General features: G+C 48.2%; 16 protein-coding genes across 16 annotated transcripts; 9 read left to right on the plus strand and 7 right to left on the minus strand.

Moving 5' to 3' along the window:
* Window positions 1-1,890: 1,890 nt before the first annotated feature.
* P175DRAFT_0371060 (uncharacterized protein) lies at window positions 1,891-2,343 on the plus strand. Its single transcript, XM_040892944.1, has one exon. It carries the CDS (start codon window positions 2,022-2,024, stop codon window positions 2,253-2,255), a length of 234 nt encoding a protein of 77 aa, XP_040749024.1. The 5' UTR covers window positions 1,891-2,021; the 3' UTR covers window positions 2,256-2,343.
* Window positions 2,344-2,458: 115 nt separating this feature from the next.
* Window positions 2,459-3,311, minus strand: P175DRAFT_0504376 (guided entry of tail-anchored proteins factor 1). The gene is made up of 3 exons (XM_040897852.1): window positions 3,141-3,311; window positions 2,892-3,078; window positions 2,459-2,795 (listed from the first exon to the last, which is right to left on the minus strand). Exons 1-3 carry the CDS (start codon window positions 3,225-3,227, stop codon window positions 2,470-2,472), a joined length of 600 nt encoding a protein of 199 aa, XP_040749025.1. The 5' UTR covers window positions 3,228-3,311; the 3' UTR covers window positions 2,459-2,469.
* Window positions 3,312-3,437: 126 nt separating this feature from the next.
* P175DRAFT_0504377 (uncharacterized protein) lies at window positions 3,438-4,628 on the plus strand. The gene has a single exon (XM_040897853.1). The coding sequence runs from the start codon at window positions 3,503-3,505 to the stop codon at window positions 4,565-4,567; it is 1,065 nt and encodes a 354-aa protein (XP_040749026.1). The 5' UTR covers window positions 3,438-3,502; the 3' UTR covers window positions 4,568-4,628.
* A 593-nt stretch (window positions 4,629-5,221) lies between these two features.
* P175DRAFT_0445255 (4F5 domain protein) lies at window positions 5,222-5,717 on the minus strand (the record flags this gene model as incomplete). The annotated part of the gene is made up of 3 exons (XM_040894271.1): window positions 5,222-5,274; window positions 5,474-5,558; window positions 5,655-5,717. 3 exons carry the CDS (start codon window positions 5,715-5,717, stop codon window positions 5,222-5,224), a joined length of 201 nt encoding a protein of 66 aa, XP_040749027.1.
* Window positions 5,718-6,078: 361 nt separating this feature from the next.
* Window positions 6,079-6,743, minus strand: P175DRAFT_0535386 (uncharacterized protein; the record flags this gene model as incomplete). Its single annotated transcript, XM_040900215.1, has 2 exons — window positions 6,079-6,251; window positions 6,683-6,743. The coding sequence occupies 2 exons, from the start codon at window positions 6,741-6,743 to the stop codon at window positions 6,079-6,081; spliced, it is 234 nt and encodes a 77-aa protein (XP_040749028.1).
* A 1,508-nt stretch (window positions 6,744-8,251) lies between these two features.
* On the plus strand, window positions 8,252-9,148 carry P175DRAFT_0495840 (uncharacterized protein; the record flags this gene model as incomplete). The annotated part of the gene is made up of 3 exons (XM_040896096.1): window positions 8,252-8,441; window positions 8,504-8,745; window positions 8,810-9,148. 3 exons carry the CDS (start codon window positions 8,252-8,254, stop codon window positions 9,146-9,148), a joined length of 771 nt encoding a protein of 256 aa, XP_040749029.1.
* A 386-nt stretch (window positions 9,149-9,534) lies between these two features.
* On the plus strand, window positions 9,535-10,789 carry P175DRAFT_0504378 (uncharacterized protein). Its single transcript, XM_040897854.1, has 2 exons — window positions 9,535-9,602; window positions 9,655-10,789. Exons 1-2 carry the CDS (start codon window positions 9,574-9,576, stop codon window positions 10,781-10,783), a joined length of 1,158 nt encoding a protein of 385 aa, XP_040749030.1. The 5' UTR covers window positions 9,535-9,573; the 3' UTR covers window positions 10,784-10,789.
* A 1,012-nt stretch (window positions 10,790-11,801) lies between these two features.
* Window positions 11,802-13,429, plus strand: P175DRAFT_0535389 (putative longevity-assurance protein (LAC1); the record flags this gene model as incomplete). The annotated part of the gene is made up of 4 exons (XM_040900216.1): window positions 11,802-11,928; window positions 12,113-12,423; window positions 12,496-12,783; window positions 12,830-13,429. 4 exons carry the CDS (start codon window positions 11,802-11,804, stop codon window positions 13,427-13,429), a joined length of 1,326 nt encoding a protein of 441 aa, XP_040749031.1.
* A 174-nt stretch (window positions 13,430-13,603) lies between these two features.
* On the plus strand, window positions 13,604-14,168 carry P175DRAFT_0371068 (uncharacterized protein). The gene has a single exon (XM_040892945.1). The coding sequence runs from the start codon at window positions 13,778-13,780 to the stop codon at window positions 14,078-14,080; it is 303 nt and encodes a 100-aa protein (XP_040749032.1). The 5' UTR covers window positions 13,604-13,777; the 3' UTR covers window positions 14,081-14,168.
* An 856-nt stretch (window positions 14,169-15,024) lies between these two features.
* On the minus strand, window positions 15,025-17,293 carry P175DRAFT_0535390 (uncharacterized protein; the record flags this gene model as incomplete). The annotated part of the gene is made up of 3 exons (XM_040900217.1): window positions 15,025-16,101; window positions 16,151-16,443; window positions 16,576-17,293. 3 exons carry the CDS (start codon window positions 17,291-17,293, stop codon window positions 15,025-15,027), a joined length of 2,088 nt encoding a protein of 695 aa, XP_040749033.1.
* Window positions 17,294-18,335: 1,042 nt separating this feature from the next.
* On the minus strand, window positions 18,336-19,340 carry P175DRAFT_0511877 (DNA repair protein RAD10; the record flags this gene model as incomplete). The annotated part of the gene is made up of 2 exons (XM_040898622.1): window positions 18,336-19,208; window positions 19,236-19,340. The coding sequence occupies 2 exons, from the start codon at window positions 19,338-19,340 to the stop codon at window positions 18,336-18,338; spliced, it is 978 nt and encodes a 325-aa protein (XP_040749034.1).
* Window positions 19,341-19,542: 202 nt separating this feature from the next.
* Window positions 19,543-21,854, plus strand: P175DRAFT_0504381 (mRNA-binding ribosome biosynthesis protein NOP4). The gene has a single exon (XM_040897855.1). It carries the CDS (start codon window positions 19,577-19,579, stop codon window positions 21,746-21,748), a length of 2,172 nt encoding a protein of 723 aa, XP_040749035.1. The 5' UTR covers window positions 19,543-19,576; the 3' UTR covers window positions 21,749-21,854.
* A 196-nt stretch (window positions 21,855-22,050) lies between these two features.
* P175DRAFT_0535393 (putative progesterone binding protein) lies at window positions 22,051-22,670 on the minus strand (the record flags this gene model as incomplete). The annotated part of the gene is made up of 3 exons (XM_040900218.1): window positions 22,051-22,229; window positions 22,372-22,467; window positions 22,562-22,670. The coding sequence occupies 3 exons, from the start codon at window positions 22,668-22,670 to the stop codon at window positions 22,051-22,053; spliced, it is 384 nt and encodes a 127-aa protein (XP_040749036.1).
* A 575-nt stretch (window positions 22,671-23,245) lies between these two features.
* On the plus strand, window positions 23,246-24,075 carry P175DRAFT_0504385 (uncharacterized protein). The gene has a single exon (XM_040897856.1). It carries the CDS (start codon window positions 23,342-23,344, stop codon window positions 23,591-23,593), a length of 252 nt encoding a protein of 83 aa, XP_040749037.1. The 5' UTR covers window positions 23,246-23,341; the 3' UTR covers window positions 23,594-24,075.
* On the minus strand, window positions 23,640-24,463 carry P175DRAFT_0371607 (uncharacterized protein). Its single transcript, XM_040892947.1, has 2 exons — window positions 23,788-24,463; window positions 23,640-23,730 (listed from the first exon to the last, which is right to left on the minus strand). The coding sequence occupies exons 1-2, from the start codon at window positions 24,196-24,198 to the stop codon at window positions 23,686-23,688; spliced, it is 456 nt and encodes a 151-aa protein (XP_040749038.1). The 5' UTR covers window positions 24,199-24,463; the 3' UTR covers window positions 23,640-23,685.
* A 265-nt stretch (window positions 24,464-24,728) lies between these two features.
* Window positions 24,729-25,055, plus strand: P175DRAFT_0495847 (uncharacterized protein; the record flags this gene model as incomplete). The annotated part of the gene is made up of 1 exon (XM_040896097.1): window positions 24,729-25,055. The coding sequence occupies one exon, from the start codon at window positions 24,729-24,731 to the stop codon at window positions 25,053-25,055; it is 327 nt and encodes a 108-aa protein (XP_040749039.1).
* Window positions 25,056-25,136: the final 81 nt, after the last annotated feature.

The raw sequence follows: 25,136 nt of genomic DNA on the forward strand, positions 1-25,136 counted from the left end.
TATACTAAAGAAGTTAGAGAGTTTTTTTATTTTAATTACTAGTATTATTGTTATTATATAGCTTTAAATATTAAAAAATCGCGAAGAATATATGATCGCGAAGAATATGTGGCGCACCTAAAGCAGGTAGTGGTTTAGGTGGGCAGAAAGGCATGGATATGATATCTCTGACGCACCCAGCGGGGATACGTTGACATCCACATTCTCCGCGGGTTGCCTTTTCGAATGATTGTCCCAGGCCTTTGATGTGGTAGAATGCATTGCGCTGGTATTCGTTTTGTCTAGCAAGGTAACTGGGATATTATACCATGAGACTCATATACTTCGCCAGAGCCACTGGTACTAAAATTCCAGTCCTCATGGGAGTCAATTCCATGAAGTAGATCATTTTCACATTTACTCCCCGCAAGTAAAGTCCCTTTGGGAGCTGCAATGTAACGGAGTCATGTCCTGTCTGACCGTCTGCCAACGGATTGTAACATGACTTCCATACGCATGGCAGCGTACTTCGTTTCTTCGTTCGTGCAGCCCTGCTTTTTGAAATTTCTGTCCAGCAGCATGCCTGCATCTATCTGGTCATCACCACCCTCTGAGTAGGTTCCACAAAGATGTGAAGGGGTCTGTGGACCGTATTCGTGATATTATCGTGTGAAAAGGTGAAGAAATGGCGAAACGACCCCTCTACTCATCATAGCCATCCCAGATCTCCTCGTAATCATCCTCCAGCTCTGCTAAGCCCGCCCCGGCACGCTGCAAATTGAACAAAGGGAAAACATTGCGGTTTATGGACCGCAACAGACGCTCCGTTTGGTCTTCCTTCTTCAGACGACGAAGGAATATATCCGCGTCTTGGGTCCACTGCTTCGCCGCCGTAACGCCAGCGGGACCAGGAACCATTGCTTGAATATCACCCAAGTCGGGGCGCAAAAGGGGGGGGGGGTGCCGGTGTCAGATACCAGATATGATGGCCCTGATGTCAAATTATAAAGTAGGATGGATAACAAAGCCCTTGGTCTGGAATTTTGGATATTGGCTGCAGGAGCTTTGCTGGGAGGGTTTGTAGCTAATTCTCTATGATGGACTTGTCAAGATTTTTCGGGGGTTATGGCCTATTTATCCTTTTTTTATATGTCAAGGCTATAATTGCTTTTATTTGCAAACTATATGGAGTACAGAGTAGTGAAACCAGCAATTAGAGATTGAGAGTTACTTGCGTGAAATTCATCATCAAATTCATGCTCGACGAAGGTGAATATGCAGGTGAGGTGACTCAGCTGAGATACAGTGAAAAGTCACTGGAAACCCCTTCTACCGGTATCTCCCTAACAGCCACTCTAAAGAGAACAATACAAATGAGATTCAAGAATTGGTTTTGTGGAAAGTAAGAGCTGGTTGTCAAGAGCTCCAGCAAGAAGTGCAGTGCAAGTGCAGTGGACAATAATATTCCTAATCGGGAAAAGCCCCAGCAACCGAAGCCCAAAACATACACGTGACCACACTCTAACCTAAACCAGACTAGCACACCACAAGCTCCGTAGAAAAAAAAAAAAAAAAAATTAATACTGAAATTTCCTCTCCTTCTTTCTCTTCTCTTCAACTCCTCGCTCAAAGAATCGCATTCAAAGCTCACACACAGAGGACCTACCCGTTCTCTCCTCTTCTACTACTGAGAGGTCGCTTTGGGAGAAAGTCCCCGGACACCCTGTCCAAATTTCCTGGTCAGGCAATGCGGAAACGCGCCGCCATAGAAGCAGTTTGACAGCGGCTTACTGCCCTATTCCCTCCCGGTTTCTTGACTGTACCCGACGCCTGGCGATACCTGTCTGGTGGAATCAATGGTGGTATGGCGGGCACCGGAGGGGGGGTTTTTATTTGGGTTGCCTTTCGTCGTGTTTGCATAGTCATGCGATTGCCTGGTTTCTTTACGGAGGCTGGGTAACTCAATGGGGCTCATTCTTGAGGCGAGGAGTTCAATTCTTTTTTTTTTTTTTTCTTCTTCTTCTTTTCAGAGTCTGTAGCTTATGGAAAGCGGTGATGGCGTGCTTTATTTACGTTTGCTGTCACAGATGCTCTGTCGAAGGGGCCGGACTCGGATTATTATACCTTTCCATTTCCCATTCCCATTCCCCTTTCCTTTCATGTCCTGGTACGCCTATGCAATAGGTGGTATAGTGTTATTTCATGCTGCTTCACATGATGATATACCAATCATAGAGTCAAGCACTGAAACTCCTGCTACGGTATGGGGTTGCTGACGATAAACGATTTTTTTTTTATATCTGAGAAACATCATCACTATATACCTTTTATGCCTATCGTTTCATTATTTAACAAATATGCTTATCATAGAGAAGACAAGACAGCCTCTTTTCATTTATTTCACACTGTCCATGCTAGACTCCGTACCTTACCTTGACTCCACGTGTAACCATGACAAAAAAAAAAAAAAAAAAAAAAAGGCCCCAAGGATCATTGCGTCTTTTTGGCCGTAGCAGGAACAGGAGTCGCTATTCTTTGCCGCATCTGCAGAAACACCGCTGTAAGAATCTCCGCAATAACTGTAACGGCCGTGGCGCACACGCTGTTCCACACCTGCACGCTCACCGAGCCCTGTGGCGCACGAGGAAACGACAAGATCCATTCAATGTAGTAAGGGAACCAGCCGCCGGGAAGCGGAAACACAGGTGTCTTGGAGTATCTGAATTGGACGAAGATTTTCAGGCCGTTTGTGCTGAGCCACCGGGCGATTTTGACGATCCAGTCGAAGGAGGTTTTCTGCGAGGAGAGTTTCTTGTCTGGAGCAGAGTAGCCCAGGTCAGTTCTGTAGATTTCCCAGCAGATCTTATTATATCTGAATTATTAAAGAAGGGCACGGAGAAAGGAAAACATACGCAGGGTCTCGTAGTCGCTCATCGCCTTGTCGTGTCGTCGTCTCAGTTTAGCCCACTTGGCGAATTCATCCTGCGAGCTCGTGTTGTTCATCTCCCGCTTGAGCTGGACGGCCTCGCGCTTCATCTTATTCTGGTCCCGGGCAGTCTGGGACATTGATGTCGGGATCTTGAGAAAAAGAACCCATAGCTAGAGAGAACGTGTTCGTTAGGGGGACATGTTGACGAAATTCGTAGGCAGACTGGACGTACCAGGTTGTCAATCGTGGCCGCACCAATGGTGTTCACCAGGAAAATGGCGACATGAATGAAAAACACCGTCCAAATGAGGGGCAACATGTTTGCGAAGCGATGAGTCTGTGTCAAGGGTTCGAATTTATTGAGTTGAGGATATATTTTGAGGAGAAACCTTTAGCTGGAAACTCTTACACACAACAGAAGAAATGACGTTTGTCATATCGACCAACTGGTGCTTTTGCCGTTGTCGGCTGGCGGCGTTTCTGAGCTCCGATCTTGAACTACGCGGCGAGGTGGAAGAGAAAACACCACAACTAATCCTATACACATCCAGATACATAGGTATGCTACCTAGGTAAAAGACAGCGTGCCTCCCAATGACATCAGAATGTCCGCCGCAAACACCAGCCTTCCAAGAACTATCGCGCATCTTCGCGACCAGAGGTGATTGCGTTCTTGAAATTGAAATCCTCCCGCCGGCTCTTGGGCCGTTTCTCCAGGATGAGCAGTCAATCGGGGCCACAAAGAAATATCTAGTGCAGGCCTTTGTAACTGCCCGAGACGTCTTCTTTGGAACCCTGAGCCACGGCCATAAAGTCTCCAGTGGGGATGCAATAGACGACGACGACGACGACGACGAGGTGAATACGAAGCTCCGAACCGCCTCGGAGATCATCCTCCTTTTCGACTGCGAACATCTCACAGCATGTAACTGGCGAAAAAAGTGGCTGGTCACCTTACTTCATGGTCATTTGGACCAAAATGAGCTCGACCGTGCACTCAGCACCGAACTGTCCCTGATGACAACGTATCTTTGTTCTCCGCTACACCGTCATACCAAATCACCTACGCTCTGGCAGCATCGCCTCTGGGTGCTAGCACACCTGGTGAAGCTACGCAAGCCAGAATTGGAGACGACAAAGGGCCTTTTCCAAGCTGAATTAGCCGTTGGTCTACGTGCGGGCGAGCTGCATCCCAAAAACTACTACGCCTTCAACTCCATGCGAGAGCTCCACCACCTCTTATCCGGGCTTGGCGGGGAGATGGGAGACTGGAGTATTCTCTTAGCACGGAGCATCGTCGATACTGTACTCGACTGGTGTATGGCCCATCCAGCCGATATATCGGGCTTAATGTTTCTGCTCTATTTACTAGATGCAGCCCGCAATCCGACTCTGCATCTCGAGAGTGTCGGGAAGCTGGTCGAGTTTGCGCTGGATATCGGCTGGGAAGGCGAGAGTCTCTGGACTTGTGTGGATTTGAGTACCAGGAAGTTCAAGCTGCGGGATGGCCTCGGACAAAATGTGAATACATACCCATGGAATTTCATGTTCCACCCTGCGAAGGATAGGGACGGCGAGGAAATGGGGTGGAGGTCATGGGTAGATAAGGCTAGGATTCACTGGAGCGACACTCGACAAACCGTGAATAAACCCACATAAATCAACACAGCCTTGCCACCTGTATATCCCTACCTACCCAGTAATAGCAACGCTCCTTCAACATTCCCCCTTCCCACCGGTATACCCCAAGTAGCCAACGTATAAACCACACTAAATGACCCATGATAGATCTGGAGAAGATTACACACGGGAAAGCCCAAAAACGCTGCAAGAATGAGTTAAAAACGCCTCGCTAACAAATCATACGGCACCATCGCCATCATCGTAACATAAGTAACATGCGCCGATGACTCCGTTTCCGACCGCGGAACCCCCGTTATAAATATACATATACCAATCAATCTACTTGACTTGAGCTGCTGCCTCCACATAGCACTCTTCTATCAAACATGAATAATCTATCTTGCCCACAAAATAGCGTGCGTGCCCTCTGTATTAATTTCTTTGTTTCGCAGTTCCCCCTAATTTGAACACGGTAGGTAGGTACTTTAGGTAGGCGGCGCGCTCTATCCAAACCAGAACCAATAGGCCAGGCCGAGCCGCGCACGAAGCCCAACTCACGAATATATCGACGGTCTGAATCGGAGGAAACGAGAGAGGTCGGGAAAGGCGGAAGGTCAGGCGATAGAAAGTATACTAGTAGTACGCTTCTTTCAAGCAGGGAAGAGTCAAGTGAAAGAAAGACTTGTCATGTCATTTTTTCTTCCCTCCCCCTGCTGCCCCGTCTGCTGCTTTGCGTGCGTCGGCTAATAAGAGAAACCCACCGAGTCAGTTGATTCAACAACCACAAAAAGAAAAAAAAAAGAAAAGAAAAGAAAAAGAAAAGACTGGATCAAAGAAAGAGATAAAAAACAATATAACATATAGATATGCAGGTATTCTTCCCTGCGCTGATGTGCCTGCAGGGGTGAAGGGGAACAAAGACGAGGCTCCTGCATCACTCACCCTGTGCTTGCTTTATGCGCATCTTCTCGGCGTCGCTCTCCTTCTTGCGCTGGAACTCGGATCCAGATAGGTTATTGGCGTTTCTCTATGCAGTTGATTAAGCCGGGTTAGTAGATGATTTTGGTCGATATTAGATATCTAGAGGTCGTCTTTTGGAGGAAGGAAGGAAGGAATGTTGAACCTTTTTCGCCATTTCCTTCTCGTTCCTCTCGCGGTCTTTATTTCTCTGATTTCCACGGGTCATTTTGATCTGGTGGGGGGTTTAATCCATAGACCCCTCGTCGATGAAGATCGAATGTATGTTTTGGATTCTATATGATAACGAATCTGCCACAGGAGGAGGAGGAAAACGTTGGGTTGCTACCGACGTGGAAGTTTTGCCCGGTGTCGATTGGATGCCGCTTTTTTTAGCAACCATACATAGCCGCCGACCCGCCATCTTGCGCTTTTTTTTTTAAGCCTGGCTATACTGTGACTAGGTAGTATATGTTGTATCATTCCAGATTCCAGTTAATCTAGCGACTGCATTATATATATATATTTTTTTTTAAAAAAAACCCTTCTTTGCTTAGACAACAAACCACTCATCCCAGCTCGTTGGATTTTTATCCTCTTGCGCCTCGATATCCAACAGCGTCTGTATACCATTCGATTAACATGTGGAGAGACTGCAGAGTATCCTCATGGTAGGGCCCGATGGCCTTCTCCTCCTTGTGAGTAGCCTGAGCCATTAGCTGAATAACTTCAAGAGTTTCTGCCCCGGGTTTATGCGTAATCGCTATGGAGACATGTCAAAGTAAAAGAATGATCATGACCAAGAAGTTGATCACAGTGTGTTAAAGCTAGCCCAGCGATATTTTCTATTGTCTCGGGAAGACCAAGTGTTGCTGGGCCTTTTTCTACAATCTGCGCATATCGAGGTTCCCAGAGGAGAATTTAGAGAGTCCAAGGCTTCTGAAATGCAACGTCTCAGAGTCGTACGTGACTCCCAGGCTGGCTTGCACGAGTACCTTGCCATGTCAGCAGACCCTGGATAAGGAAATGAAAGATACCTCTTTTACAACTATACCACGAAGACTATAAAGGAGAGCTCGGGATTCATATCCCAGTGCCAACGTGAGCTTTGGTTGACATTGAAGTTAACTTCTAGCTGTACCTGTCGTTCGAGCTATAGTTTGTTGAGCAAGTTTTGCACCTGCTCCCACGCACCAGCAGAAGAAGAACGGATGCTAACGCTAGAATTAAGCCCGTGGTAAAATAGATAGGTCATCTGGGGCAAAATCTTACTCAATCTTGGGTTCCTCTCCCGGAACCAAGGTACGCAGAAAGGTATCTACTCGCAAACTCTCGGCCTAGTTGAAGTTACTATGCGCTTGTGATAGTGGTAAGTTAAGAACTGTATTTTACTGAAACCCACCATGACTGATGGCGTGAGTCTGGCGTAAATCAACCTATTGAAGCTTAGGTTGCTAATGTTACAGTCATATATATATATATATATATATATATAGTATGTTTCTCTGTTAATGCCTGTATTGGCATCGGCGATCCCAAGGCTGCGAGTAAGCCTAGTGGGCGGCTATACAGAATGGCTGATTGGGTATATACTGCTAGAAGTACCTTGTCGCAGGGCATGCATCACGGGGAATTCGATGCATCTATCGCAGGCTTAATGATCAGGAGGATAGCAGCCACTTATGGTGGAGAACATGGCGGATGAAATTATCCTGGATCGTTAGCGATGGCATTGCTCAGAGGGAACCACGAGCCATACCTAGTATATAATGGTCTCATCGGAATGTCTCTTTCAACTGACCCTAAAGAAGAAGGAGGAAACATTGGAAAAATGAGGGCGCTCGGGGATAGGTTCATTTGAGAGAGCAATCGCGTTGTGCAAGGACACTGTTGGTATCGAAGGTCGACGAACAAACTCTGGGAGACTTAAGCGCTTAATTTCAACCTAAGCTCCGTATCTAAATTAAATCAACAAACCAGAGCGATTGTCGAGGATGCTTTGGAGAGATGAAGATGAAAGGAGAACCAATCATCAGGCGCTCGCACCGACGAGTTTCAGATCGCATGTGATCTGGTCTTCTGAACCACTCCATCTTCCTCTTTGTACATGAACTTGCAACAGAACCATTTTTAAGAGGAAGAGCTTCAATACTTACCGCGCTAATCTCAACACTACAAGATCCTTCACCCCCAAAGGCAGCGAATACCCTTGTGGATCCTACAGCGGGTGAAGTGGATTGATTCCCAGAATGACGGCTTTGGACAGGGCAGGAGTCAGGGCTGAAAGGGAAAGGAAGGACAAAAGACCTCCTGTGGCGCCAAATTGAATGGATCGCATTTCTCAATGGCTTGGTTGAGTGTGTTTCAAATCCTATTCCTGTCTATTGTGTTGATTGTGGTAGTCTTTGTTTAGTGATTCACTTGGGCTTGCTGCAGAAGGGGCTGCTCATGTATCAGGCTCAGTTAATAGAGCCACCTGGTCATGAATCATATCCATTATAATCGATCTTTGTTCTTTCTTTAAGCCTCGACTTGGCTTCGTGGTTCTTTCTTTCTTCCTTCTCGTCCCTTTCAGTCTCTGTCAACACCCAAGTTCTGCTGCTGGTCAGCGCGTGAACCTCCACCTTCCTTAAGATTTCTTTCCTCCTTGGTCTCAAATTCCCTACGCATATTTTCCTGAATAAATCCTCTAAAAGGGTTCATATAGAGACTAGTATACTAGCACCAAGCTTCTGCGTTCTTATCTCCACCCCAACAATCATCATGATGGCATCACTGAAAGAGTCCCTGGCTGGCCCAGGATATGTGATTCTGAATGCCATCCGTGTCTTGAACATCATTGTCTTCCTCGACATGATTGCGGCTCATGTAGTTATGTTGGTGAAGATCGATCTCTTGACCAGCTTCTTCTTCTTCCAGGCTATCACACATGCTGTGGCTATCGGAGTCAGTTGTGAGTTTTCTCCCACAGGTAGAACATGTCCGAGTGGAGGCGCTAACGGGATATCTATATAGTGTTCCTCCTGGTCTCAGAACTCCCATTCTTCCGCGCGTTCTTCGACCGCCACTGGCCATCACTAGGCCAAGATTCGGGATTCCTCTCCCTGGCATTCACAATGCTGATACTGGGGGTGGGAGCACTGGGCGACCTCAATACCCCGGCAACAAGCCAAGAATCCCTTGGGCTTACATTTTGGAGAATCATCATCTCTGCTGGAATCTTGGCTTTGGTTGTCAGCGCGATTAATGTAGGAGCGGTAAGTTCACATCCCCCCGAGGCAGTTTGTAGCGCTAGTAAGTCCTGATAATATTTGCATACAGAACTTTGCGTTTGCGGATCGGGATATCGGGGTGAGTGCACGTCATGTTCGTGTGTATGGAGCAGTGGCGCCTCAGAAGGTGGCTTCACGATCTTGCAGCCAGCGGTCATTTCAGCTCAGCTCTAAACGGGACGAAATTCTACCGACGTACAGTCCCTCGGGGCCTATGCGACGAGCATCTACAGCGACCATGCCTCGGATTCCTTTGAAGATTTCTGGTCCGCTTAATCCTGTCAATCTTAACAATGATGCGGCTTCGTCGAAATACTCTCGCGACTCATCCGGGCTCGCGATCCCAAACCTAGCGCATCACCCAGCAATGCAGTCGGGGCGTATTTAAATCGCAGAAATGCGAAGCGATAAGGCTGGATTCCATCAGCAATACAGTGTATATGTTGTAGACGCCTCGGGGACTGGGGAAATTGGCGTTGGTTTATTGATGACATTAGCGACGATTCGATCATTTTTTTTATTTGCTGCTGTTTTCAGATTCCCATCTTTATGTAAATTTCTTATTTTAGTTCACTACATTCATGTTAGCCAAAAAAAAAAAAAAAAAAAGAAAAATAGGAAGAAGACGATGGTTGAATGATTGTTTGTTGCCAAGTGAAACAAATTCATATGTACTCTGTATGTAAGACAATCAAGACCGGAGACTAACCGCTTCTTGGCGCCATCCCGATAAGATCGTTCGTGCCAGCTGGGCTTCATCAAAGCATCACATCACATTGAGCTGCTTGGTTACGGTACAACCGATCCGGGAAGATGGTCGAAATCGGGATCTCTTTTGCAACGTATGTATATGAGGATCTTGAATTTTTGTCTTTATACTCACCAACTGAACAGCATCAAGTCCCTCTTGATTTTCTTTGCGCCGATTGTCCTCCCGCGCGCCCTCAATTTCTACCGAAATGTCCGTTTGGCGATTGCCCGGCAACCGAACCCAAAGCCTCTGCCTTCGAATGCTTCACGGGCCCTAAACGTGCTCTTCTGCGCCATCCTCTTCTTCTTCCTCCTCAGCCTCCCGTTCAATCCTTACGCCCCCAGCCCCAGTATCTTCTCTCTGACCCGGTCGCGCATCAACACGCCCCTGGACATTATCTTCAGTCGACTAGCTCGTCACCGTGCCGGGGGTGTTCTTACACCGGCCGACCAACTCCTCAAGTCGAAACTCAGCTCCCCGGCTGCGCGCCGGGCATACCTCCGCTTCGGTGCCGAAACCCTAACGCAATGCCAGTTCTGCACGCTCGACGACATCCACACTTACCTCCTCTACTATCTCCCCTTTAACGCCCTGATTCCACATCTCTTCCACATGGTGATCGTCGGGTTGACCACCGCGTCCCCCTTTGCCGGGCGCGAGGCAGCGCGGTGGCGGAACAAGTTTACCATTGCAGGACTCGTACTGGCAGCTATCGACATCTACGCTATCTTCACCTGGGACCCAGTCCGGACGGGCCCGGCCTCCGTACGCGACGGGATCACGACCCCCTCCACGGCGTTCGAGACCATGGCGCGGCTGCGACCGCTCGCGTTTGCGATCTTTGATGGTGCGCTGGCGTTTTTCATCTACGTGTCGGCGACCAACCGGTTCTTTTTCACGCCGCCCACCCAGGCCGATCAGGTGGATCAGCTGGTGTCGGCATCGCTGGCGAGCCTCTCGGGGGCCAGCTCCAAACTGCATGCGGCGAGCGTGACGCGCAATGCGGTGGTGCGGGATAAAGTGCTCAAGGCCCGGGATGATGCCTATTGGCGGACGGTGGTTGCGATGGACGGGGAGAGTTCCCGCGTGAATGGGGGGGCCCTGCCGTCGAGTATCTGGGAGGAGTCGGCCGTGGTGCGGGCGATGTCGCGGGCGATGGCGGGACAGGGAGGAGTTGATCTGGCGCAGCTGGGAGTCAGTGCTGCGGAGTATGTGAACGGAATGACTGCGGGGTTAGAGCATGGGCAGCAAGAAGTGCAGACGGTAGAATAGATCGATGGATCGTAAATATAAATATATATATATATATATATATACTATATACCTGTAGCTAATATTCTTCTCGCAGGGATGAGAACCCTAGTAATATCGCTAATAAGTGGTCTCTCGCCAAGGCTGCCGATCCCACTTATTGGCTTCCGGATGAGCCACAGAAGATGCATTTCTTTCGTGCAGACTCAACCCAACATATTAGCTCGGGGGATAACAGAGAGGGGGATAGCCTCTAACCTCGGGGTGTGAAGCCGTAGCCAGATGTTATTGGGGAGAAACCAATGCGGAGGCTGGGCCGGATATAGTTACAATAGAATGGATTTCCAGGCGGTGTGGTACCTGTTGAGCCCAGCGAAACACTATGGGGGACACAGGTACCGACTGCGGACCAAGTAAACGACGTGTCCCTCCAATCTCAAGTCTTTCTCTCCAGCTTGTGCTTGCGATTCTTTTCCCCTCTCTTCCAATCCTCTCATCTGCTGTTAAACCTCGTTCATATCTTTGTCCCGACTTCCGCATACAACTTCCTCCCCCTCCCTTGATTCTCCCTTGATTCTTCCTTCTTAGGTAGACTCTACCTAGGACCGGTCTGGGACACGGTCCTTTTAGAATTATTAACCCTGCGACTAAGAGAAAACCTCAACAAGACTGACTCGTTTACGTTCTCCGCCGCGGAACTGCGGATGACTAGACTGCTTGCAAAATAACTAGCAACACCAACACTAACTCACATCAACGCTCGGAGTAGTCCTCGATTAACTACACCTCTACTATCAGTGGTCGGGAACCACTTCGCTCACTCACTCGCTCTCTCGCTCTCGCTCTTCCTTCGCAATCCTCTTTGGCTTTCCACTCACCGATACCACTCAGCCTTGCCTAGTCCCTGGTCTGCATGATTCTTTTCCGCTGATCCCACTCTCCATTGACACCTCGTCTCTCGTCTCTCGTCTCTCCTCTCTCCTCTCTCCTCTCTCCTCTCTCCTCTCTCCTCTCTCCTCTCTCCCCTCCCCCTCTCGTGATGGCCAAAAACGCATCCTTGCCGTCGCAGTCGGTCACAGAGCTCAATGCCTGCGTTTCCTCGTCTTCCGGCCACCGCGCTGCGAAAGAAACCACCTTCCGCGAATGGGTGGTTGTCAACCAAATCGGTATGCACAATTGAAGCCTTTCCCAGTCTTTTTTTTTTTCTTCTTCTTTTTCTCTCCCCCCCTACCCCTCCTTTTTGTTGTCATTCTTGCTTTCACCTGGAGTTACAGCTTCCGAGACCTGAATTTGTTCCATCAACGGAAGAACTGCGCTAATCAACTTTGGTCTACCTCGTTCTATCAATAGGGATTTCCTTGACAATCCTTTCGATGCTTCTGGCTGTTCACCACCTATATCCTTCTTTGTCACCATACACCACTCCGTTCTTCCAGCTGTCATATTATCAAGCGTCACAAGGGCTATACGTCCAGGGCGTGAATGATGTCTACTTTGTCGCTAGCTCTATCGTTGCGTTTACTGCGATCCGGGCCATTGCTATCGAATGGGGCCTGCAGCCGATGGCGCAGCGCTGGGGCTTGAAGCGGAAAGCTTCCATTCGCTTTTCTGAGCAGGGCTGGCAATTCTTGTACTATTCTTTCTCGTGGGCTTTCGGCATGGTTCGTCGTTGCCAACTATATATACCCGGGGGGGGGGGGGGGGGTTCGTGCCCACTTGCTAACGGTGAATAGTATATTTGGTCCCAGTCGTACTACTGGGCGGATTTCAAAAATATTTGGGCCCAATGGCCGTCGCGTGGTCTTTCCGGCTCTCTGAAGTGGTACCTGCTCGTACAGCTGGCATTCTGGGTCCAGCAAATCTTCGTAATCCACATTGAAGAGCGCAGGAAGGACCACTATCAGATGTTGACCCACCATGTTATTACTATTACCCTTCTCGGCTCCGCATATATCTACGGGTTCTACAATGTTTCCAATGTGGTCTTGAGCCTGATGGATGTGGTGGACTTTCTGCTTCCGGTATGTGTGTGAAATCATTCATAAGCTCCGAGCTAACTCCGCCCAGCTCGCCAAGGTTCTCAAGTACCTGGGCTTCGAGCTGAGCTGCAACATTGCCTTTGGTGTGATGATGGTGGTTTGGCTGGTCTCCCGTCATATTTATTACCCCATGCTCTGCTGGTCCATCTTCAAAGACATCCCCGATGCGATGCCATACGGCTGCTACTCGCGAACCCCGGCAGAAATGATCACCACGAACGGCTACCTCGATAAATTCACCTATCTCTTCTCCCCGTTCTTCAATGTCGACGGCCCGATCTGCATGAACCCCACCGTCAAATGGATATTCCTCTGCTCGCTCTTGTCGTTACAGGCGCTGTCTCTGGTCTGGTTCAGTATGGTCGTCCGCGTCGCAGTGGGAGTCCTTCGTACCGGTAACGCAGAAGACACCCGCAGCGATGATGAAGAGGAAGAGGAGGAGGTCTCCGGACCAGGAAAAGAGGTTCCCAACGGCACGACTGTCTCCACGGACGTCTCCAACGCCGAATGGCGTAGATCCAACGGCTCCGCCTCTGTTCGTCCCCGCGGCCGCGGCCGCGTGCGATTGGGCGACCAAAGCGACCGCAAGGCCCTCCTCGGCCGTATCGGTTGCGACAAGCCTACTTGACTCAATCTTTCGCGCCTCGTCTCGTCTCTCATCTTTTAAAATAACGCAATGCTATCATGGCTATAGATACGACATGCTGATATCATGACAATACTCATCCTTATTCACTATACACCTATCCATATTCGCCTCTACAAAGGAATCTGAAAAAAAAAAAAAAAAAAAAAAAAAGAGTACCCCAGTACTTCCACTATGAACTGAACATATGAAACCACATTCATACCTTTTGTCTACGGAATCCTTTCTCCCTTTTTTACTCGGGTTTTGATATCAATTCACTTTACTGCCTGCTATACCGTCGTCTTTGCTCGTTTGATACCACACGCATTCCAGTTTCAGTTGGTGTTGATGCTTTCAAGTTCGTCTGCTGGTTTTCGTTTTTTCTCTTCTTTTTTTTTTTTTTTTTTTTTTTTTTTTTTTTGCATGTTGTATTTATACTTACTCACTCACGCTTGTTATGTTGATATTTTGTTATGTTGGTTTTGTTTCGATCTGATTCAATTGATGCCGCTACTGCATTGCACTGCTGCTACTTTTACTGCTGCTGCGTTTATCTGCTTTAGAGAGATAATTCAATACCCACTACGTTGCGTGAACGTGAATGTGAATGTGAATGTGAACGCATGCCCATCTCGCGTCTATTCCCGTTGATAGATAGATAGATAGAACTCGCTGTGGATGATTGAAGCAGTACCTAGCTATTCTACAGCTGCGTGTAGAAATCCTAGTAGTAGTCAAGTATTCGTGTCGTGTATGCATGTATGTATGCATGTATGTATGTATACATAGTTACAGGGAGCGAGTGAGTAAGTGGTAACTTGGCCTGGCCCTGGCCCTGGCCCTGACCTAGCAGCAACAGCAACAGCAACAGCAGCAGTACATAATAGCAATAAACGCAGAGGAAACAATCAAGATCAAATTACCCCAGGTGAATATCCCCCCGACCCGCCAACTATAAACGAGACGGATTATTTTCACGTAGCTAGCTAGCTAGCTAGTTACATATGTAATACATAGCATAGCTAGTTAGTTAGCTACCTAGGCTAGACAGGGGAGGGGAGAGGATCCAACATCCGACTCTATATAAGTTTTGGTTTGGTTTTCTAGTTGATAATGAGTGGATTTTTCAGCTTGCTTGCTTTTCTGTCTAGATGAGGTGAGACAAGGTACATAAGGTAAGGTGAGGTGAGATGAGATGAGATGAATAGGTGCGGTTATTTGCTCAGCTTGGAGTAGTTATCAGTGCGCTCGTATAAAGGTGTGTACTGTTAAGTAGGAAGTGGGAAGTAGGAAGTACCAAGGTAGGCAAGTAAGTAGGTAGAGCGGGTTCAGAGGTAGCTGCAGAAAAGGGATGGGTAACTGGAACTAATTAATATTTTACGTTATGAGCAAAGTAAGAAAAGGTCTGTGGTGGCATTAGAAATTGACTGTATTAAGAAAGTTACGTATTACTCAAGACAAAGATATACAATATGTAGTTATATATAAGTTCATCAGTCATCATCAATGTATAGGAGAGAAAAAGATATCCATAAGAAAGCAAACCCAAGAGTAGTAGGTAAGCTAAATCGAAACCGGGATGTTGGCGTCCCCATTCATACGGATGAACCTCCAGAGCCGTAATCTTGGATGTCCAAAATCTCACGACGGAGTTCATCCTCGTCCCAAAAGTAACACCGGGACGAGCCTCGTTTGCGTTCGCGGGCATAGAATGCGTCCGCATCGACATGCTCCGAGTCAAGGGCGCAATCCTGCTGTGTGAGAATAAAGTCAATCAGCACTTGGCGCAGAGTGTCCCAAATTTTGCCCTGGCGTTTCCACTCAAGGTGTTTTGCAATGCGGACCATGCGTGAGACAACCCAGCATCTAGCGCCGGAGTCTGTAGGTGAATTAGAATTGGAGCTGGAATCGGAATTGTTGGTGTTCTCTTGAACAGTGGATGCAGGTGGAAACCCGCCATTTTGCAGGAGCAGCCACAGAATGGACGTGATACTGGGGTTTTCGAACGGGCTGAGCGATTGGATTTCATTATCAAGCCAGTGCAGGTACTCGTCAAAGCTGGACGAGGTAGAGTAGCAATGATACAGGGCGACGGCAAGGAAGAAGAGGCAGGACATGCACGTGTATTCGTCGATAAACCGGATATCACGAATACCACGGTCATGATCAGGAAGAAGAGTAAGTATGGTATGGAGTTTCGTCCCACTAGTGAAGCTTTTGTGGCGTGGTGCGGTGGTAGTAGATGCGAGCCCAGAGCCCGAGTTCAAGGCATTTCGTTCGAGCTCGTGGAGGAGACGAAAAAAGCGAAGAAAGTCTTCACAAGCACGGAATTGGTCACACAGCGTTTCGGTGTTTTCTGGGGCCGTTGAGTTATGTGGGATGCCGAGGTGCATGTCAGGGTTGATAAAGTCAAAGCCAGGCGGGGGAGTATCTGGTATGGTGCCAGTCCATGGGAGGGCTGTGCCGACTATGGCCTTTGAAGCACAGCTAAAATCAACCCTACTCAAGGTAAGCAGAACGTCAATCATCGATATATTCCAAATGTACCAGTATAAAACCTTCTCCAAGAAAGGACTCGAGGCTCGCATAGTTTTCATACCTCCCCGGTTCCTGATCATCGAAGCTAGTCCTCGAAAGTGCATGCGCTCGATAGATGTATCTTTCGACCATTTCTTGGGGGCGTCAGCGCTCTTGAGAAGAAGTAAGGGTAGGCTAGGTTACCTCGATGACAGCCATTGTCGCAATAGCATAGATAACCCCATCATCTTGTCCCTTCGAGTCCATATGAATTCGCTCGTTTATCAACCGCAGCGTGCGCATCTTATGCGTGAGACTTTGGACCGACTCGGTCTTGCCTTCTACGGCTGCGCGATGTTTCGAGGCGATGGCAAGCATGGCCTGGAAAGGGAGGTCTTCATGCAACGCAAGTTTCCGAAATATATCTAGCATTGGGTTTAAGTTGTTTGCGGCGGAGCTAGTAAACTTGTACATCATCGACGGGTACGTCACAACGACTTCACAAATGTAAGCTTGAATTAATCAAGGCTGGGAGTGGTGATGCAGCAAGAAATTAGAAGCATCTTGAAACCTGTCGTATTCTTTTCATGTCTCAAAAAAAACACACACAAAGTGAATTGACGACTTACAGTGTTGGATCAATTCCTGATCTCCCTCACTGGTGGGTACCGGGTACGTGCTGAAAGGATCCCCAAACACACGTTGCTCTGGAAATACTCGAGGATTAGAGTATTTGGGTTTCACAACGAGTGGAAGAGCTGCATCTTCTTCACGCTTCACCTTCTGGCTTTTGGGCCGTACTGCATACGGGAGCTTTCCCCCCGTATCCCCAGTATATCGATCTTCATCGCTCGAGGGAGACCCTTTCTCTAACTTCACCGTCACCTCATCGGCCACATTGTCTATCTTCTCAACAGATGGATTTAACGGTGTAGGAGACCCCGGGGTAGTACGTGTAGTCCACCCACTCACAGGGACACGAGGTGCCCCAAGACGCGCTATGCTGTCTAGCCGACGCTGATGCATGTACTGGCGCATCGCATGCCGCCGAACCTGCCGCCGGGATTCATTATCGGTAACGAGCACAAATTCAAAGCTCTTTGACTGATACGAGGATTGCGCCGGCAATGAAGATGAACCCTGCTGAACAGCCTTAAGGGGCCGGGTGGTTGCATCCCTCGACGATTCAGTTGCGGCATTAGGACGACGATGGTTACTGGTGGAAGACTGGCGTAGAAGTGGGACGGCTGATGAGGACCTAGGTTCTATAGTACAGGGCTGAACGTTCGTGTCATCAGGCCATCCACTTAGCCCAGCGTCCTTATCAGCCTCCTCCCATCGTCTCATGATCGGGCCCGCCCCGGCAGTTGAGAAAAACAGATAGCTATACTCCGTAATAGTGATGATAATCGACTGATCCGGACTGGTGTGGGGGAGATGTTCAGCTCGGTTGGGTAAGAGGACTCAAAAACAAGGAATCGTCACAGGCTGGAGCGGGATCTGGAGCTATCCAAGATGGCTGGCGCATAGACTATACTGTACCAACGAAAGTCAGTTAGAGGCCAGGAAGTCCACAAGTCCACAAGTCCAATGTTCGCCTCTTGCCCGATTTCCCTTTTTGGAGCTTTACCCCACCACATTCTCCACGTGATAGTTAGACATTACCACCTGACTCAGCCAGTCTCAATTGGTCCTTTCTATAGAACTACCTATGTACTAGAAGTAAGCTGCGGAATAATCTGATAATTTATGAAAATGAAAATGGAGAAGATACATTGTGGAGTTGCGTTTTAAATCGTGTGTGTGTGCGTGTGTGTGCGGCCGCAGGTGCCAGAGTGAGGCCTTTTAGCTCCCGCGTAAGGCCACATGCAGGCTGAGGATACCTACATATACTTCACACTATGCTCCACAATGCAACGATCATCCCCATGGGGAGCTCTTGGCTTCGATTCTGGCCCCAAATTTTCGGCAGAGGGCTTTGTTATTCGATTTAGATCAATGATTCATGTTGTGGTATGGACCTAGGTTCTAGTGGCTGACGGGGCTTGTGGTAGAGATTGAGTTTTTGGTATACTAAACCTAATCGGAAGTATAAGTACAAAGAGATTATCTTCCATGAGATAGAGATAGAGATACATATCTTCGCTGGCACTCTCTCGGACTTGTTCTATAAGAACAGCAAGTTGGTATATCCCGAATTTGATCATGCATGCCTCATGCTATCCCGGGCAAAGCCAGTGGTAACACATAGCAATCATACATTGTCTGATCTTGTCTCAATCGTGAACTTTGTTCCGGGAGCTGGGATGGCCGCTTTCCATTGTATATGGGATGTGCCTCTTAACGCGCAGTTACTCGCATGTTCTCAACAACGTGGAAAGATCACTGCTCAGCTGCCATTCTCTCGAAGTTTTGCTAGTGCCGCCAGGATTCCTTCACTCATGCCTTCTTGCTGAGCTTCCTCTCTCAAATTCCCCGAAGGCGTACCGTCATCTTCCACAAAAAGACTTTCATGCTCAACTCTCGTCTCTATTGTGTCAGACATAGCAGTGTCGATCTTACTCAAACCCCTCGCCCCTTGCCCTACCACGGTTCGTTTAGGAGCTATGGCTCTTTTCGTTGACTCAACCCTAAAGTCCTCTTGTACAGCATTGCACCATTGCTTAACCTTTTTCTCACCCCATCCAGGCACTGCACTTATTTGTTCCGGCTGCGCATTAATGGCGTTCTGGAGACTCCCGAATGTAGATATCAGGCTAGCTGTGTCAGACTTGTTTATACTCCGGGGAGCTGTGACAAATTCCACAAGAGAATCTTTATAGGACTGTGCCTGCTGAGTCCGAATTGCGGTCGGCTGAGAATGCTCGCATGATTTGAAAAGCTCCAGGTAGTGCGCAGCTTCTGGAGCAGACCAACAAAGGATAAGGGTAAGGTTGTTGATGATCGATGTCTTCGAGAGCTCTTTTAAACTCTCTTCATGATTCGGGATATCCACAATAACCAGAAGCACCCGAAGTAGATATTTTCCTGCAAGTAGTCGGATTCGCGAATAAATGTACTCGGGATGCAATCGGTGATACTTTAGTGATAGGAACAAAGCACAGCTAGTGCCTCCAATAACGTAGTCAGCGGGGATATCGACATACTCCCATGGCAGGAGTTTCATATGATTGAGTATTGGGTTCCCTTTTTGTCTTGTTGAAACTAGAATCGCAGAGGGCCCGGATTTAGTTGGAAGGGCCTGTGGTTTCGGTTGCTGGACCTTGGATGGTGGCGGTTGTTCAGCAACAGGCTTTGGTGTCGCTTTTCCTGATTCCTGAGAAGGAGCTGCTGTGTCTGCATGAATCAACAGGTCCAAATCTGCAGCTTCATCATCAAGTAATTCACCCGCCATTGCCTTCACACACAGCGTTTCTTCCTTTGTCGTGTTTGTTGCGCGTTTCTTCCAAGTTCGCAGGGCAGCGGAGAAGCTCTACATATCTAATCGCAGCGCAGACGCCAGGATCCATCCTGCTCACCGCCTTGACCCACACCTCTCCCGAAATATCGACTGGGATTTTTTCTGCCGTTGATTTTTGCTCCAGAAACCAAAAAAAAAAAAAAAATACAATTGCATCCACACCGTCAGTCATGTCTGACAGCGACGAAATGAATACCTCGGGAAACCTCTCTGGAGGTGTTCCGGTAGATAATGCGACCGTGGATTCCCACAACAAGAAAGAACAAGGATCCTCCTCGCAGCCCAGGAGAGAACTGTTCGTCCGATCGCTTCCCGCCTCAGTGACGACCGAAAGCCTCGCAGAATACTTCTCGCAGTCCTACGTGATCAAACATGCGGTTGTTGTCCTTGATCCCAAGACCAAGCAGTCGAAGGGCTACGGTTTCGTGACCTTTGCCGATGTCGAAGATTCCAAAGCTGCGCTGGAAGAATTCAATGGGTCGACCTTTGAAGGGAAGAAGATCAAGGTTGATTACGCCCAGCCCCGTCAGCGTGTAGTTGATGAGACTGGGGGAAAGAGTGTGCCTTCTGCTGCTGCACTGGAGCGGAAGAAGGAGCGAGAGCAAAACAAAGCAGACACGCGGCCTCCAAGGCTCATTGTTCGAAATTTACCGTGGAGTGTGAAGGAGCCAGAGCATCTGGCAGCGTATTTCCGGTCTTTTGGAAAGGTCAAATACGTTGATCTCCCTAAGAAAGGGGGCGAACTTCGAGGATTCGGATTTGTTACGTTGAGGGGTAAAAAGAATGCCGAAAAGGCCCTGGAGGCCGTGAACGGGAAAGAGGTTGATGGTAGAACTCTGGCGGTGGATTGGGCTGTGGAGAAGGAAGTCTGGGAAAATATACAACAGGAAGAACAGAAGCAACAGGAAGAAAAAGCCGAGGAAGAGTCAAATGATGTTGATATGGATGAGGCAGAGGCAGATATGGATGAAGATGAATCGCTCTCTGTTGAAGATGACGATGACGATGATGTGAGCATGGGCGAGAGCGATGAAGCGGACGAAGATGAGGAGGACGAGGAGGAACCGGAAGAGGAAAAAGAAGACGAGCGAAACGCCTCTACGATATTCATCCGAAACCTGCCATTTACATGCACAGACGAAACCCTCTACGAACACTTTGCGCAATTCGGCCCCCTCCGTTATGCACGAATCGTTGTTGACCCCGAGACCGAACGCCCCCGTGGTACTGGCTTCGTTTGCTTCTGGAAACCCGAGAACGCTCAGTCCTGTGTGCAAGAGGCTCCTAAGCAACAGGATACTCTGATCACCGACAAAGAGAAAGCAAAGAAGGGCTCTGCAATCAAGCACTCTATTCTGCAGAACGAGAACTCCGATCCCAGTGGCCGATATACCCTGGACGGCCGTGTGCTCCAAGTCAGCCGCGCCGTTAGCAAGTCCCGAGCCACGCAACTCGAGGAGGAGGGAGTCTCTCGTCGTCTCGTCCGCGACACCGATAAGCGATGCCTGTATCTGCTACAAGAGGGAACCGTTTCACCTAACTCCACCTTATACAAGCAGCTGTCACCATCGGAAATCAAGATGCGAGAGGACAGTTTCAAACAGCGACAGAACTTTATCAAGAAGAACCCAGCTCTCCACTTCAGCTTGACCCGGCTTGCTGTGCGTAACCTTCCGCGCCATGTGACGTCCAAGGACCTGAAACAGCTAGCCCGCCAGGCTATCGTTGGATTCGCCAAGGATGCCAAAGAAGGCCGTCGACAACCGCTTTCAAAAGAAGAGGCCGAACGTTCCTCTGAATCTATGAAAGAGGCAGAGAAGCTGAGGAAAAAGAAGGGAGTCGGTGTGGTCAGACAGGCGAAGATCGTCTTCGAGGGCCGCGACGGCAGCAAGGTCAACGAGAACAGCGGAGCAGGAAGAAGCAGAGGCTATGGGTTCATCGAATTCTTCACCCATCGCCATGCGCTTATGTGTTTGAGATGGCTGAATGGACACGCCGTGGAAGCGCCCAAGGATGCCCCCAAGGAGCTTAAGGACCGCAAGAAACGCCTGATTGTCGAGTTCGCTATCGAGAACGCCCAAGTCGTGAAGCGCCGAAATGAGATCCAGGAGGCCAAAAGGCGCAATTTCAAGAAGGGAGACCAGAAGAATGCCGGTGCTGTGCAAAACGACGACCGGAAGAACAACTCCGATCCCAAGGGGAAGAAGAGAAAGCGAAGCGAAAGCGGCAACGGCACCGGCAAGGGCCAGGAGGACTCGGAAGAGCAGAACAAAATCGCCAAACGTAATCGGATTATCGCGAAGAAGAGGATGCAACGGAGGACCCGTAAGGGAAATGCTTGATTGGGATCATGGATTAGATTATTACCTAGTTGGATACGGCTGGAAAAAAGGTTATACGTAGTATAGAAATCTATTTAGCGCGTGTGCACAGATATTTTATCTGGAATTATACATCATTCTCGAATGACCCTAGTTCGAAATCTATTCGTAGACACGACATATGATCTTAGAAGCTTAGTAGCCCAGTAGCAAAGGAAAGGCAAGGCGAGGCAATCAAAATATAGCAGAAATACAAGGGTATAAAGAGAAGGGGAAAAAAAAAAACGATTTCATTCCGCGTAGAGTAGAACCTCGGCTCGCTTTCAGTAGTTTGTAGCCTCCTTCACCTTACCCACAATGTTATATCTCTTACTAAAGAACGTATACCATTCCTCGAGGACCTTCTTTTCCTTGTCTGCAAGATCATGCCAATCGGGTCTGCAGTCTTCGGGTTTTAGGGATGAACAGGCAAGAGCCCGCGAGGCATCTTTTCCAGCGAACACTAATTCAACCCAGTACATCAGTCTCACTCTTTTAACATATTGTAGATGATAGAAATTCAATATTTCAGAACCCCCCCCCAAGAGATGGGGGATAGACAGAGGAAAAGAGGGGGAGAAAAAAAAGGCAGAATAGATACTAACCGCGATACTGCCCCTCAGCCCCATACGCAGCGTTTCGGCTAACATCGAAGACAATCCCCTTGATCGCAACCAAAGTTGGACGGCTGGGATCAGTACCTGGTTACGTTAACTTTGATCCATTTGATTTCTGAGTTGTTATATGCATGTAGATAAGGGGCTTGGAAGTGGGTTTGGCAGGAAGAAAACCCACCATCACACTTGGCTAATTCCTCTGCGGTAATCGGGTCATCCTTGGGAGGATCCAGCTGAACAGGCACCTTGGGTGCAAAGCGACCGGACGATTGACCGTTTTCAGTCATTGTATTTGTGGTAGAGAGGAGAGGGTAGAGACGAGGTGTTGGTGTAGGAAAGGGTTAGGATTGACTGATTAAATTCGTACGGCAAACTCCAGACGGATGCGGGGAGTGAGCCGGAGGCCGATGTCGTGGGTCCGGGAGCTTCCTCTGCCAGTTGGTTCTACCTAGGTTCTTTCTTTATTGTATTTAATCATATAGGTTGACGGTTAGGTTGGGATTACCGAGTTATTTAGGGCTGTTTCTATTGGTTTTCAGGAGCTCTTCCTTGGATTGGGAATCTAGTCGTGAAATTAGGCTCGAGAATCGAGATACTTACGGTGCTTCACTCCATTCTCCATTCACCAGATTTCTGTTCAAGTTTTTGGTATCCATTGAGTAGTGAGATAAGAGAAGTCAGCTAGATTAACCTACCTACTAGTTTATTTGCAGGTATATGCCATTGTGTATTTGTAGACTTGGGCCGAGGCACACAGGACCAGATCTCTGACGTCAAGCCCGCGCCCGTGACTAATCGCCATATAGAGCAGCGAAGGAAGTGACCTGGACTTGGATACAGACAACTCCTAATAAAAAAAAGCATCATTGCGGTAGCAGAGTACACCCCTCTTGTGAGAAAGTTTCATATCAAAAAGCCGCTTTCCCGAGTTGATCAACGTATCCTATTTCTCTAAACTATGGCTTCACATCAAAAGAAGCAAAAAGAATCGCGACAACGGCAACTGCCCCAGCCCTCTACAAGGACCGACCAGAGCCTCGAACCTGATAGAAGGACCCATCGGGCTACCTCTATCGAGTCGACAGGCTCCGTTGAGTCTGGTATTTCACATTATCTTCACTATCAAGACAACTCATGCTTCTTTGCGCCCGAGTGGTTAGAGGAAACTCCAGCTCGGGGTGATCAAGATCAGGAACATGCTCTGCAGTAGTGATAATAGGTTGTTTGAAAAGTTATCTCGCGTTGATGTGTGGGAACTCGTATGTGTCTGTGTCCGTCGAGCAGCAAACCACATAGGCTGACCTAGGCTTGATAGAGCATCAATATAATTTCTCGGAGAAACGCCACCTACGCAACGTGTAATTAGCAGCCAACGGATTTTATAGGTTGGAGGGTTAATATCACAATAATGTCCATGCCATACCCACAGTTTACAGGCACGGCTGGAATACAATGATGATAAGGGATCTCAGGTATTTGATACTTGAATGGGTAAAAGAATACGGAGAGACAGCGCGTCAATCTACTCTTACGCTGACGGACGACAGATGCCATCGTTAGCACGGCGCTAACTACTGCATGATTATGTCGGGCGGCAGTGGCTTGGAATTGTGTATGTGGGTGCATAACAACCACTTCGTTAAGGGAGACAAGTGTTTTATAACGACTCTGGTAGGAATAATTATCAAGTATACCATCATTTCCTACATGAAATGAAGAATCTATCACAGTAACAAATTTGTGCTCCAGAACAGGAAGCAAAAGATAAAAAATTCCCACATTCCACCCAATTTCCCTCACCCGGCCATCTCTCATATTCTACACTCCTGCTAGGATCTTTTTTGTTATTCCTAACTCGCGTGAGCTTGACTCTCTTTGCCTCTTAGCGTGCTTGGAATTCCCTTGGAACCCAGTCATATTGTGTCCGGCGCATAAGGGGTCTTTGGGATGCCTTGGCCCGCCATCCTTCCTACTGCCCACACACCAAATGGTGGAGACTACGAAGATGATGATGGGGTTTCCGACTGGTTAGCAGGTTTTGCTCTCTGTTGATTTGCTCACATGTCCTTAGTTATTCGCACGAGGCACCTAATCGCTATGGCTGCTTTACTGAAGCATTTCCTCCCCCTTCTCTTTTCGGTAAGCCACAAGCGGCGGGCTGATGCTACCGTGATAGTTGGTTTGGAAATCGAGTCTGCCTGCCACTTCTTGTGCTGCTTCTGGTGATGGATCCTTTATTTAGCTTCTTGGTTTCGCTCTGCTTTCTCTTTTTCATTTTCTTCAGTTTTCTTACGAGTTTTTTTCTATCTTAAACCCTCTTATCCTCACCTTACGGGTTCTTAGCAATGTCTACTCAGTCCAGTGCCGACCCCTCTAGTTCTCCCCCCACGATCATAGCGCACGACCTCGGATTGGCCTCGGATGGTCTTACAAAACGTCCAGGGAGCAAAGGTGACTTTGCCGAAAAGCATCCTGTTATCGATAATCAGGAAGAGTTCATTGAGGAGGGATCGAAGCCTACCTATGATCATACTCATCGCAAGCTAAAACCCAGACATGTTCAGCTGATTGGCATTGGCGGTACAATTGGTACAGCGCTTTATGTCCAGATTGGTCAAACATTGGCGAAAGGAGGCCCTGGAAGTTTATTCCTGGCATTTACTCTGTGGTAGGTTTCCTGTCTGTTTGGTCGTTGCGCTATCCATCTCGCTCCCACGGCTCTACAGAACTACTTTTTGGAAATTAGATATGTA

The sequence above is a fragment of the Aspergillus ochraceoroseus genome (genome assembly GCF_002846915.1).
Source record: "Aspergillus ochraceoroseus IBT 24754 chromosome Unknown P175scaffold_9, whole genome shotgun sequence".
Classification (NCBI taxonomy): Eukaryota; Fungi; Ascomycota; class Eurotiomycetes; order Eurotiales; family Aspergillaceae; genus Aspergillus; species Aspergillus ochraceoroseus.

Bases quoted from the DNA above. Each gene is read 5' to 3' on its own strand.
- P175DRAFT_0504385 (XM_040897856.1), top strand. From the start codon at position 23,342: ATGGCTTCACATCAAAAGAAGCAAAAAGAATCGCGACAACGGCAACTG.
- P175DRAFT_0371060 (XM_040892944.1), top strand. From the start codon at position 2,022: ATGGAAAGCGGTGATGGCGTGCTTTATTTACGTTTGCTGTCACAGATG.
- P175DRAFT_0504377 (XM_040897853.1), top strand. From the start codon at position 3,503: ATGACATCAGAATGTCCGCCGCAAACACCAGCCTTCCAAGAACTATCG.
- P175DRAFT_0371607 (XM_040892947.1), bottom strand. From the start codon at position 24,198: ATGAGAGATGGCCGGGTGAGGGAAATTGGGTGGAATGTGGGAATTTTT. The intron at 23,731-23,787 runs GTGATATTAACC...CACGTTGCGTAG, and splicing joins GGTATGGCATGGACATTATT to GTGGCGTTTCTCCGAGAAAT.
- P175DRAFT_0504378 (XM_040897854.1), top strand. From the start codon at position 9,574: ATGGTCGAAATCGGGATCTCTTTTGCAAC. The intron at 9,603-9,654 runs GTATGTATATGA...CCAACTGAACAG, and splicing joins ATCGGGATCTCTTTTGCAAC to CATCAAGTCCCTCTTGATTT.
- P175DRAFT_0504376 (XM_040897852.1), bottom strand. From the start codon at position 3,227: ATGTTGCCCCTCATTTGGACGGTGTTTTTCATTCATGTCGCCATTTTC. The intron at 3,079-3,140 runs GTACGTCCAGTC...CGTTCTCTCTAG, and splicing joins CGGCCACGATTGACAACCTG to CTATGGGTTCTTTTTCTCAA. The intron at 2,796-2,891 runs GTATGTTTTCCT...ACTCTGCTCCAG, and splicing joins GAGCGACTACGAGACCCTGC to ACAAGAAACTCTCCTCGCAG.
- P175DRAFT_0371068 (XM_040892945.1), top strand. From the start codon at position 13,778: ATGCTTTCAAGTTCGTCTGCTGGTTTTCGTTTTTTCTCTTCTTTTTTT.
- P175DRAFT_0504381 (XM_040897855.1), top strand. From the start codon at position 19,577: ATGTCTGACAGCGACGAAATGAATACCTCGGGAAACCTCTCTGGAGGT.